This window comes from Lepisosteus oculatus, chromosome 12, assembly GCF_040954835.1.
Source record: "Lepisosteus oculatus isolate fLepOcu1 chromosome 12, fLepOcu1.hap2, whole genome shotgun sequence".
Classification (NCBI taxonomy): Eukaryota; Metazoa; Chordata; class Actinopteri; order Semionotiformes; family Lepisosteidae; genus Lepisosteus; species Lepisosteus oculatus.
Window position 1 is genome coordinate 26,232,206 of NC_090707.1, and position 12,949 is coordinate 26,245,154.

Consider the following 12,949-nt stretch of genomic DNA (forward strand, 5'->3'; position numbering starts at 1 on the left):
AAGCTAAGTAATAGGCGTGGATGTATCAGCACAATAAGTATCCTTTTTTTCCTACATCTTAAGGTTAATTTGTTAAGAGTACCTATGTTGTAAACATTGATTTTTTTTCCTCTCACAGAATGTCACTAACAAACATTATGAAGCAATGAAACTTTTATAAGTGATGGCCTTTTGGTGTTAATCAACTTTTCTTTTCAATGGAACCTTTTCCCTCATAGAACCAAAACATTCTTGTATGTTTTCTCTGATGAAAGCATTAATGAAGAAGGATGTTTAATAATTTAAATGTCTTACACTTCACGAATAAATAATTTAAATACCAAGTAAAGTAATTCATCTATATGTCTACAATAACCAATCTAGTAATAGTTTTTATTTGTTGTTACTTAGCACATGCCCTTATCAAGGGCAATTTCCAGCATATACAGTTATGCACGTTATGCATAGCTCTGTTTTCTTCCCTCAGCCCAAAGACTGGTAAAGATGCAGCTATTCAAAATGCATGGTACAACCCCATACTGCGCAAAATTATCTACAGTTCACCGTGTTGTACGTGATTGGCTGGCTAAAATGGCCGACAGGAGCACTTCTGATGCATCGTTGTTAGTGAAACGATTTCATCATTTAATCTCTTTACTGTGCATGTTTTAATCTGCTTAATATTGATTATTTATATGGAATTTTACAACTAAAGGGAAATTTTAGTAGCTGAGCATAAAAGCACATCTGCAACAGAAAGCAACTGGTTTGACATGTACAGTGAATGTGACACCTGTGGCGGGTTGAGTGTATATCCTACAGTGTGAACGTATTTGCAAGGCTATTAAAAAAGGCTGATCGAGTTAACAGTCTTAAGTGATCGCTTAAGTAACTGACTTGTACACCTGAGGTTGAGTGTTCAAACCCAGCTGTCGCCATCATTTTTCTTTTAACAAATAAAAATTTCTTCGAAAAACAAAAAAAGCTAATATTATTGGCATTATATTGACATTTTTTATATTTCTAAATATCACAACATGTTCGTACTGTATGTACACAGTGGTAGGGCGCAAATTCACAATCACGCCCCATTAATAAAGGGTATTAAGGGTATTAAGATCCCTTTAGATCTCCCTTCAGATTTAAAAGGTTATTAATAATATAATTCATGTCATGTAGCTAAACAGTTAAAATATTACAAGGGGACATTTTGGGACCCACAAGCTATACTGTAGTGGCTTTAAAACTATACAACATCGCGCTGTATGTATGTGGCATGTTTGTTCAAGTTTCAAGGCTACAGTACAGAAAAACAAGTGTTAAGAATAAACAGGACATTTGAATGCTGTTTGCCTTATGTTAAAGAGCAACAATGACAACAGAGCATGGCACTGAAAATTTATCCCATCCCCCAAGCAGAACTTTTTATTTTACATAACAAACAGTGGGGTGTAACACTTCTATAAATTGAAGGTTGTGAAAACAGTGAGTTCCAAATCACCGTGAACAAAATACAGTTTTAAAATACAAGCAGTTTGAAATTATTCCTTGTTATTAATAAATCACTTAACTTCAAACATGTTGTGATATTTAGAAATATCAAAAATGTCAATATAGTGTCCATAATATTTGCTATTTTAGTTTTTTTTATTTGTTAAAAGAAAATTCATGGTGACAGCTGGGTTTGAACCCCTGACCTCCAGGATGCAAGTCAAGACGCCTAAGCCATTACACCAATGTGCCACTTAACAACTTAAGCTGTAGCTAAAAAGGGCAGGCAAAATGTTTTCACGTGATCACCGGTGAATTAGTTAAAATGATGCAGACGATTACAAAGAAAGTGGACCACAGTAATACTTTGAGCTTACAGCCTGTCCAAGGTCATTCATTATTTATACTATTAATATCTTCTGTATCGCATCAAAGTTAGAACATTTTAACAAGTGTATGAGGCGATACACAATGTGTCTGCTCTATAACTGTACAGTGTACAGAATAATTTTCGCAGAGTTACACAACCTCGTCTCAACATAATAAACAACAGTCACTGGCTTACTTGAAGGTGTAATACGCCTTCACTGTCATGGTACGGTTTCAATATACTGTACAGTATGTTCTCCATTGCCACTATAAGAACAATACAAGCTTTAAAAAAAAAGAATGTCAAAATGTTTCCAAAATGTCCAAAATATGTTTCCAAAATATTTTATCTGCTTAGTTACACTGCTCCATATTGATATTACTATCAAGTGATGTTAAATCACTACAACATTTTTTACAGTAACAACAACTGTTCTTACTACAGTTCATATTCTCAAAAAATGAAAAAATGTTATAACTTTTTATGAAGTACACAATATAAGCTTAATAATGTTGGAACAAGCACGTTAAAACCAGAACCCATGTAAGTTACCAAGTTAAAGACTTTGATGCATAACATATTTATGCATAATTAAAATATTTATGATGAAGGTGGAAGGTTGTGTACTTTTTTCCAGCTGAGCAATCTTATATATATACCGACTTTTTAATGTTTAATGATTAACATGCTGTAATACACAGTTCAAAATTATTAAAAGTCTAAAGAGTATACAACTTAAATTCCTAATTAGAAAAAGATTGTCCCTCAGCAGTGACCTGGATTGGAAACCGGGCATTTTCTGGCAACAGCTGAAATGCTGTACATGAGACATTAAGATTTATTAGCTTCACCTGGCGGATTTACAATGTTCTTCTAAATACTATTATCATATTTCAATTTCCATGCTATATAATCCAGTATGATGCGCCATGCCTATTGCATTTTGACGCAGCGTACTCCGTGCATTTTGAATGGCTGGATCTGTAGGTTAATTGTCCCTGGTGTGAATGTGTCCGTGTTAATATCTGTGTGTGTTCTGTGATGGACTGGTGTCCCATCCAGGGTGTATCCCACCTTGTGCCCAATATATTTCAGGATAGGCTCCACCCCCATAACAAGCTGTTATGATGATTATGTGTGTATACATGGAACTCTATCAGCACATTAAGCCAGCACAAAACTGTAAGTGCAGTGAAAGGTATTGGGACTAGAAGAGGAGAAGGTCAGGAGTGACAGCAGTGGTCCTGGGTAGGTGGGCAAGAGAGTGTTAGTAGAGTCATTAGGGAGGTCCACAGAGGAGACAGGAATAGGGTGTTAGAGTTTAAAAGCATATGTTTGAGATGGTGGGAGTGCATTCGGGAGGAAATATCTGTGAGCCAGGCAAAGGCACAGGAGGAAAATGATGGAAATATTTGGCAGCATTAGATTAATTGTTTGAGTATTTGACCCCTATTGGGGATTATGTAATTCGGTAGCTTCATCTATGCTTGCAGCATTTCCAGACTATACTGGTTTTTCAGTACCGAGTCAGCAAGCTCTGTACATGTCTTTTGCGTCTGGCTTACAATGCACCTGTTATATATATATATTAGTATGTTCTGAAACAGTGATAATAGAGTGGTTAAGTATGTTGTACTTAAGAAGTAAATAAAATATGGGGCATGTGAGAAATGACACATGGGTTCTTTATAGTCTCTAGCAAAGTTCTTGTGAAAGAGTAAAAAAACAGATTCAAACATAAAGAAGGCAAACACATATTTATTAACAGTAAATACAACTACACATCACACAATGTCTAAGCAGGGGCCTACATCCTATACATGCAGAAAAGAAGTCTAGTGCTGTAAACCTAAACCTCCATGAAACCCCTTAACATAGAAAACAGAATTATCTCCATCCTAAGAAATCAGTACAACTCAGAATTAAATCTCCCTTCCTACAACATGATTGCCCAAGACCAGATGGGAATCAGTCTTCCTATAAGGATTTTTTTTATTTGAAGTTAAAAATGTCTGTATTTACACAATACATAAAATCATAATGTTCTAAAAAGGAATCCAAATTCTCTCAACGATGAGGTTCAGAATACTTAACCATTTCTCCTAGAATGATCAGAACACGATCCATGTCACAAGCTTAAAGTAAGAGAGGGAGATGGTATTCCTATTATTTTCTGAGTCTTATCCTCTATTACTCTGTCCTTTTTATGTTTCTCTCTGTCCTCATTGTCTTATGATAAACAACTCAGCACTCAGAGAATTATATGCCACCATTAACAGCTGCCTACCCCGATGCTATATCTATTGTTGCGGGGGACTTTGATCAGGCCAACCCGCGGAAAGTTGTTCCGAAATATTACCAGCATGTCTCCTGCCCAAGAAGGGGTGGGAATACTCTTGGTCACAGCTATACAACTATCAAAGACGCCACCTATCCCTCGTCCGGACTTTGGACAGTCTGATCTGACTTGTGCTTCTCCTGCCGGCTTACAAGCAGAAACTGAAGTGGGAGAATGTGTCAACAAGAGCAGTACAACACTGGACGAAGGAGAGAGGTGAAGTGCTGCAGGACTGCCTTGAATCTATGGAGTGGGCCGTGTTTAAAAGTTAATCAGAAAACCTGCACCAATACACTACAATCGTCACTGATTTTATTGAGAAATGCATGGATGACTGTTTGCCTACAAAGACAGTTTGTTTTTTTGTTAACCAGAAGCCATGGTTCAATAGCGATATTCATAGTAAGCTGTGGGCATAATCGAAGGCCTTTAAATCTGGCAATCTGGACCTTTATAAGAAGGCAAGATATGACCTTTGGAGAGCTGTCAGGGACAATATCATTATAACTAGAAATACAAGCTGCATCTTCCGATGTGCGCCAAATGTGGGGGGGTATTCAGACAATTGCAAACTATAAAGCTAAAATAAGCAGTGTTACATCCACTGTTACAGATTTCTCTCTGTTGGATGAGTTGAGTGCCTATAGGCTTGGTTTGAGAAGGGAATCATGGAACCGTCGGTGCCAGTGTTCCTAGCCACTGATGATACAGCTGTATATGTCACAGAGGCTGATACCAGAGCAACTTTTAACATACGAATGGTGACTCCCCCAGGCAGCATTCGTGGATGGGTCCTTAAGTCCTGTGCAGACCAATTGGCCATGGTTTTTATAGATTTTTAATCTTTCAGTTTTTAAATCTTTCGTTCCTTTGTGTTTTTAAAAAACACTATTATACCATACTGCAACATATTTTAAAGGCCAGTCGTACCTGAGTGCTTAGACCCCCTGCAGTATGCATACCGGCATTACAGGTCCACTGACGATGCTATTTGGCTCATCGTGGCTCTTAACACTGTCTTGGCTCATTTGGATGATAAAGACACATATGTCAGAATGCTGTTCATTGACTAGCATTCTAATTATTGATAATTCAAATTCTCATTGAATAGCTATAGTATAGCCTTTAATACTATAGTTCCATCCAGACTAGTTAGCAAACTTAAAGACCTAGGCGTCAGCACCTCTCTATGCAACTGGATTATGGATTTCCTGACTGGTAGACAACAGACTGTAAGGATCGATGGAAAGATTTCTTCCATGCTGACCATCAATATTGGTGCCCCTCAGGGTTGTGTGCTTAGCCCCTTGCTGTTTTCCTCATTTACCCATGGTTATGTGGGCAAACATAGCTCCAATTCCATCTCCCACTATGCTGGTGACATTACCATAACTGGCCAAATCACCAGTAATGATGAGATGACCTGTTCGGGAACCTAGTGGAGTGGTACCTTGACAGTAATTTTACCCTTAATGACAGCAAAACCAAAGAGCTGGTTATCAATTTTAGAAATCAGAGTGGGGACGACACCCCTATTCACATCAATGGGATGGCTGTAGAGATGCTTAGCAGTTTCATGTTCCTGGGCACCTTCATTGCTAATCTTTAACGTGGTCCCAGCATATAACTGGAGCTACAAAGAAAGCACAACAGCATATTCACCTCCTTAGAAAGTTGAAAAAATTTGGTCTTTCTTCAACTAATCTTACTACTTTTTACAGGTGTGCTATTGAAAGTGTGCTTACGTGTGGTATTAACAGTGTGGTTTGGCAGCAGCTCGTTGTCTGACCAAAAGGCACTACAGGGGGTAATCAGGTCAGCCTAGCCCATTATTGGAATATAGCTTCACCCTTTGTTTTTTCTACAACTCACTTTCTCAGGAAAGCTGGAAATATTACTAAGGATACCAATCATCCCGGGTTTTCTCAGTTTCCTTTCCCATTCCCTCTGGTAAGGGTTATAGGAGCATAAAGGCACGAACTTCCACATTTAGAGACAGTGTCTACCACAGATTACTGAACTCGACCCCTACCATTGTGTTTTTTTTTCTTCTTTTCTTCTCACACTGCTTGTCTGACTTTTTTTAAAGTTTTATGTTATTGTTGCTGCTGCTGTTTTTGTGTTGGTGTTTCCTTAATGTCTTTGTATCGGAGCATACATGCAAATAATAACCTGCACTCTTTGTCTTTTCTAGTGGGTTTTGTTATGAGGTGTTGTATTGACCATCTGTGTTTAACTGCCTTTTATCCCACCTGCAGCAAACAAACACCTCGGATGATGCCCATTATATTTGGTTTTCTGAGTAACGCCTTGAATATTGGAATAAGAATGTGAATTGCAACTGATGCACTCCGATAGCAACATTTATAACTAAAAAATAGATGCAACATGAACACAATAGGGCTGGTCTGGAGAAAACCTGTGTCAGTGTTATTACTGGCTTTTCTGTTGTGTTTGTGCAGCACGTGTTGCGGTGGTAAAGTCTAGAGACATGCACTGGTCCCTCCTAGCACAGAGAGACCAGCGGGATATCAGCTTCAGTTCTCTGCGGATGCTAATTGTTGCAGATGGAGCCAACCCCTGTAAGTAACATGCAAACTACACACACTCCTTTGTTGTTGGTTATTAACTGTTTCCAAAGAGGGATGCATCTGCACTACCATCACAGATTCTCCTGTGGGCTTGGCTGTTTTCAGTGATTTGCACAAATATTCCCCCAATACAATTAACATTTATTTATATAAAGTTTTTTTTATTAAATGTATGCAGTGAAGAAATAGGAAATTTCATATATTGTGTTATTTGTCTTAGGAGGTGTACAGAGCACAATATAATTTAAAACTGTTTTGTTTTAAGAAAGGCATCTGTCAGTAAGCTCCCAGTGGAACCAGTAAACCAAATCTTTTTCAGAAGGCACATTGAGCTCTGAGGTCTGGATGTAACAGCATCTTGCGTGGATTATGTGTGTAATCATCTAAAATAAACTGAGCATTGCCAGGATAAGGCTGGGAGTAGCTGACCAGGGTCTTCTCAGCTTTCAGTGCAAATCTGACTCTTGGGACTTTTGAGCCAGCCACAGGCTTGCAGGACAGTGAAGACACTCTGTTCCTTCAGTCAGTGCTAACTAACATGTCGGGAGACAGGACATAGCATGTAGCTGTGTGTCATGCAGTGAATGTGTCTCAGTCTCTTCCAAGCAGGTACAGTGTTCTTTGTCACAAAGTCTTCAAAAAGCAACTTTTAAACTCCAGTTATTTGTGTTTTCAGGGTCAATATCATCTTGCGATGCCTTCTTGAATGTTTTCCAAGTACGGGGGCTGCGGCCTGAGGTGATCTGCCCGTGTGCTAGCTCTTCCGAGGCCATGACTGTTGCCATCCGCAGGTAGTACATCACAACTAGAAAGCGCATTGATAAAATAAGGCTTCTGTTTTAATGCATTGTGTTCTTTAGGAACTTTTGTAGTGAGTTGCAGACACATTTGGATGCACTATACATCAACAGCTACTTTTCCAAAGCCACTCAGACTTAGACTTCAGTTTTATGTTTCATCCAAAAAACAAAGCACAATAAAACTGAGTCATAGCTGTGGCAAAGGCAGATTTTGAACTTGAAACTCTAAGCGCACCCAGTTTTCCCAAACACAAATATGTGCACCAACATGATTCAGTACTGCAGAAAGTACTACAAAATTTAGGATCAAGATAGATCTACATTAAATGTATTTTCATGTCTTAAAACATGTGAAAATTGTTCTGTCATTTGTGATGTTTTTTTGTAATGAAGTCTGTAGAATTTAAGAGTGAGCAACTAATTTCAGTAATTTCAGAGTTCTCATTACAGTTTTGTCACTTGAAGAACTTTGTTGTAATGATCAACACTTAAAAGAGAGCAGATCCTAGACATTAGTAACCAACTTCATGTTGTGTATTATGCAGACCTCCAGAGATGGGTGTTCCCCCTCCAGGGAAGGCAGTGCTGTCCATGAACGGGCTGAGCCACGGTGTGATCCGTGTGGATACTGAGGAGAAGCTCTCTGTGTTAACAGTGCAGGATGTGGGCCAAGTCATGCCAGGAGGTTTGTCATTCTCTTTTCCCTACTCAGGCTTTGACATCTGGGAGAAGCATGAGTTCACACTAGGGTACGATAAATAACCGTACTATGTTTCTGTTGATGTCATCCATCATGTAGAACATGCATTAGAAATACCATCAACTATTCACTGATCCTGAGTACATAACTATCTCAGGGGAATAGCAGTTATTTTCCCTGCTGGACCATTTTTTACACTGACTCTGGGATATTATTGCCTAAGTAGATTCCTTGATTCACCTCCTTTTATTTTCTAATGTCTGTATCGAACATTAATTGTATGGATCAGTACTTTTTTTAAGGCTGTAAAAGAGAACACAAAGCCACAAAGCAGGCATGTGATAAGAATGTGTAGTCCTTGAGCTTTGATGATATATTGATCCAAACCCTCCAAAAATTGGGAATAAGAGTGATGATGCAACTTTCCTGAAAAAAAGACTAGTGATTCCAATGTTGTAGGAGAGGTGAATCAATATGTGGGTCAGTGAAAATAATCTTATACATAGTGAGTGCCTTGACTTGAGTGTGGTCTCTCTGGGTCTCCAGCACTGGTGTGTGTGGTGAAGGTAGAAGGGACACCCTACCTGTGCTGCACTGATGAAGTGGGAGAGATCTGTGTGAGCTCCAGTAGCACTGGAATTGCCTACTATGGCCTGCCTGGCATCACGAAGAATGTCTTTGAGGTCTGTATTTGCTGGAGTGCTTTGCATTAGGAAATAGCTGATATTACAGAGCCTTACCTGGGGTGAATCCAAGGGTTTCCACAGAGTGTTTTAGACATAATTCCCAGTCAAATCACTTTTATATATGAATAAAGGATCTCTACCCTCCTCTGATTTTCCAAACAATCTTTGAAATTCAATTTTAATATGATTTTGTCAGCCTTCCTCTCAGACCATTCTATTAAAACAGTCTACAGATACAGCCATTCAAAACAAGCAAGGTACGCTGCGGTAAAACGTGGTGGGCGTGTCGCATCACAATGCGTCATAACGTGTCATACTGCAGTTATGATAATAGTATCCGGAATCACCGCCAGGTGGAGCTAATAAAGCTTAACGTCTCATGTACAGCATTTGAGCTGTCACCAGAAAACGTCCGGTTTCGAATCCCGATCACTGCTGAGGGACAATCTTTATCCAATTAAGAATTTAAGTTGTATACTCTTAAGAATTTTAATTTTAAACTGTGTATTACAGCATGTTAATCATTAAACATTAAAAAGTTGCTATATTTTATAAAAGCAAGTTGGACAAAAGTACACAACCTTCCACCTTCATCATGAATATTTTAATTATGCATAAATATTTTATGTATCAAGTCTTTGTCTTGGTAATTTACATGGGTTCTGGCTTTAATGTGCTTGTTCTAACATTATTAAGCTTATATTCTGTACTTCATTAAAAGTTATAACATTTAATTCTTTTCCAAGAATACATACAGTAGTGAGAACACCACTTGCTGTTATTGTAAAAAGATACAGTAAATGTGATGTAAAATCTAAATTAATATGGTATTGTGTAACTAAGCAGCTAAAATATCACAAGTGGACGTTTTGGAAACATTTTGACATTTGTTTATTTTTTTAAAAAATCTTCTATTGTTCTTGTAGTGGTAATGAGCACTGTAATGTAGGGAGCTGCACCCAGGCGGTTCAAAGCACGATCGGAGCATTACTTTCGGTTTGGTTCTCATATAGCTGAATGCATAAAAATGGTCCACTATTATAGCTTGTTGTTGGCTCTGGCGTGAATTTGTGTATCTGGATAAATTAAGTGATGATATTGTGATTAAGGAATTCTTCGCTAAATTCTTTAAGTTAAACAAAGGATGGAAGAAGGGTTATTTTTACAATTGGTACTCTGACTGATTCTGACTGATTTAATTTCCCTCATTTAGCTGAAACGGATAAAGAAATCATGCAGTAGTTATATGTATTGGAAGGCGCTCTGTTTTATTAACAGACACTCCAACTCCTGTCTGTCATTTTTAACGGCCAATCACGTACAGATGCAGCCATTCAAAGTGCGCGGTACAGACACGTACCGCAGGTAATTGGCTGCGGTATCGCGTATCATGACGCAAGATGACGCGGTTCATGATTGGTTGACCGACAGGGGCACTCGTGGTCCGTTGGTCTGTCGTAGAAAGACTTACTGTAAACGTCTTTACTGTGCCCGTTGTAGATATTGAATTTTACCACTGAAGAGAAATCTTAGTAGCTGAGCATAAAAAGAATAGGAGCATACTGTAACGCATGTGAAGGTCATAAACAATATTAATTTTGGAACATAAACATACAGTATATAGCTGGTCTTGGTACTTTAAAGAAAAAAATACACACCAGTATTCCATTTCTCCCTAAACATTGTAAGCTTCGAAGTCTTTAACTAACGTGATACCGGAGTCAACAAGCATACTTTTAGAATTTGATTAAAAGGGAATATAATATGGAATCGCGTATCTAAAGAATTTAATAACGGTATGATTATATTCGTGTGCTGCGACAGGGCTGTGTAGGGCTGTTTCGCCTGCCTGTTCATGCGAGCTGTCTTGTAGTCTACTGGTCTCCATGTGTGACTAACAACTGGCAGGTTATGTGTTCGAATCCAGCTGGTGCTGGACTTTTCTTTTAACAAACATTTCTTCGAAAAAATAGAATAGCGATATTATGAACAATCAATTGACTTTTATATTTCAAAATATCGCAACATGATCGATTCTAAGTCATTTTTTATAACAATGAATAGTCACCTTCTTCCCTTCTGGCAGCGGTTCCTGCTTCTATTGTGTGTGTGTGTGCAACAGAGTAAATTTTTATAGAGAAATGGAGGCTGGACAGTATGCGTTACAATATAAACATTTATATTGATTTAAATCGCGTTCTGATTTAAATCGCAAAAGTGTGTTTAATTATGTGTTTTTTAATCATAATCAGGCTAATGCATTTCTACATTTTCTGTATGAACCAGCTTAGAGGTTCATACAGAAAGACAGCTTGTGTTTAAATTGAGTGTAAGGTAATTTATGCTTCTAAAGTCATGGTCAGCATTTATTATTGTACTGTGCTGTAAACTTTTTTCTGTGCCTAGTCACATTATTTTATAGCGTTTTTATTGCGTTATTAAATCCGGTGGTGCTGTGTGTTAGTTTCCTGAGTCCCATGTGATTGAATCCCATGGAACTATGACTTTATTTTTTAACAAACATTTCTTTGAGAAAATGAAACGTTTCCCTTGGTCAGAGATTAAATAAAACCTCACTCGCACCAAACAAATTTATATTTCTAAATATCACGACATGATCGAATTTAAGTCTTTTTAATAACAATGAATAGTCATCTATGCGTTACAAAATATACATTTATATTGATTTGAATCGCGTTTTGATTTAAATCGTAAACGCGTGTTTAAATATATGTGTTTAAAGGCGATATACTGTATAAAAGCGCTGATTCCTATGGAGTGTGTTCCGCCGGGGATTCAAAAAAATTATTTTAAATAGGCTGATAAAGCTTAGACTACTGTAACTGTAAGCATAAATTACCTTACACTCAATTTAAACACAAGCTGTCTTTCTGTATGAACCTCTAAGCTGGTTCATACAGAAAATGTAGAAATGCATTAGCCTGATTATGATTAAAAAACACATAATTAAACACACTTTTGCGATTTAAATCAGAACGCGATTTAAATCAATATAAATGTTTATATTGTAACGCATACTGTCCACCCTCCATTTCTCTATAAAAATTTACTCTGTTGCACACACACACAATAGAAGCAGGAACCGCTGCCAGAAGGGAAGAAGGTGACTATTCATTGTTATCAAAAATGACTTAGAATCGATCATGTTGCGATATTTTGAAATATAAAAGTCAATTGATTGTCCATAATATCGCTATTCTATTTTTTCGAAGAAATGTTTGTTAAAAGAAAAGTCCAGCATCAGCTGGATTCGAACACACAACCTGCCAGTTGTTAGTCACACATGTAGACCAGTAGGCTACAAGACAGCTCGCATGAACAGGCAGGCGAAACAGCCCTACACAGCCCTGTCGCAGCACACGAGTATAATCATACCGTTATTAAATTCTTTAGATACGCGATTTCATATTATATTCCCTTTTAATCAAATTCTAAAAGTATGCTTGTTGACTCCGGTATCACGTTAGTTAAAGACTTTGAAGCTTAAAATGTTTAGGGAGAAATGGAATACTGGTGTGTATTTTTTTCTTTAAAGTACCAAGACCAGCTATATACTGTATGTTTATGTTCCAAAATTAATATTGTTTATGACCTTCACACGCGTTGCAGTATGCTCCTATTCTTTTTATGCTCAGCTACTAAGATTTCCCTTCAGTGGTAAAATTAGATATGAATATTCAATACTTAAACGGGCACAGTTAAGACATTAAATATACATATATATATACTGTATACAGTACAGTTTGCATACGGTAATATGTTTATGTTCCTAAATCAATCTCTTTTATGAGCATGTGAAAGGCATGGTGAATCACTGTACTTTGCATGATTGGAAACAAATGCGTGATTGCGAAATGCTGTGGTGTTACTTTCACAAAGACGGTCAATGAAAAAAAGAATGTTGACCAGGGCAATACTTTGAGTTTACACTTACAGCTTGTCCAAGGTCATTCATTATTAATACTATTAGTAA

General features: G+C 37.6%; 1 protein-coding gene across 6 annotated transcripts in view; it reads left to right on the plus strand.

Moving 5' to 3' along the window:
* dip2a (disco-interacting protein 2 homolog A) overlaps positions 1 to 12,949 on the plus strand; it is a 269,946-nt gene that overhangs the window by 187,003 nt on the left and 69,994 nt on the right. For all 6 annotated transcript variants that reach the window (XR_001479789.2, XM_015359260.2, XM_006636662.3 and 3 more), the window contains 4 exons: positions 6,641 to 6,760; positions 7,446 to 7,560; positions 8,115 to 8,254; positions 8,816 to 8,952. Coding sequence is in view for 5 of the 6 variants with exons in the window: in XM_015359260.2 (XP_015214746.1) it covers positions 6,641 to 6,760; positions 7,446 to 7,560; positions 8,115 to 8,254; positions 8,816 to 8,952 (512 nt within the window). In the remaining variant the exon portion in view is untranslated. The remainder of the gene's footprint in view (positions 1 to 6,640; positions 6,761 to 7,445; positions 7,561 to 8,114; positions 8,255 to 8,815; positions 8,953 to 12,949) is intronic.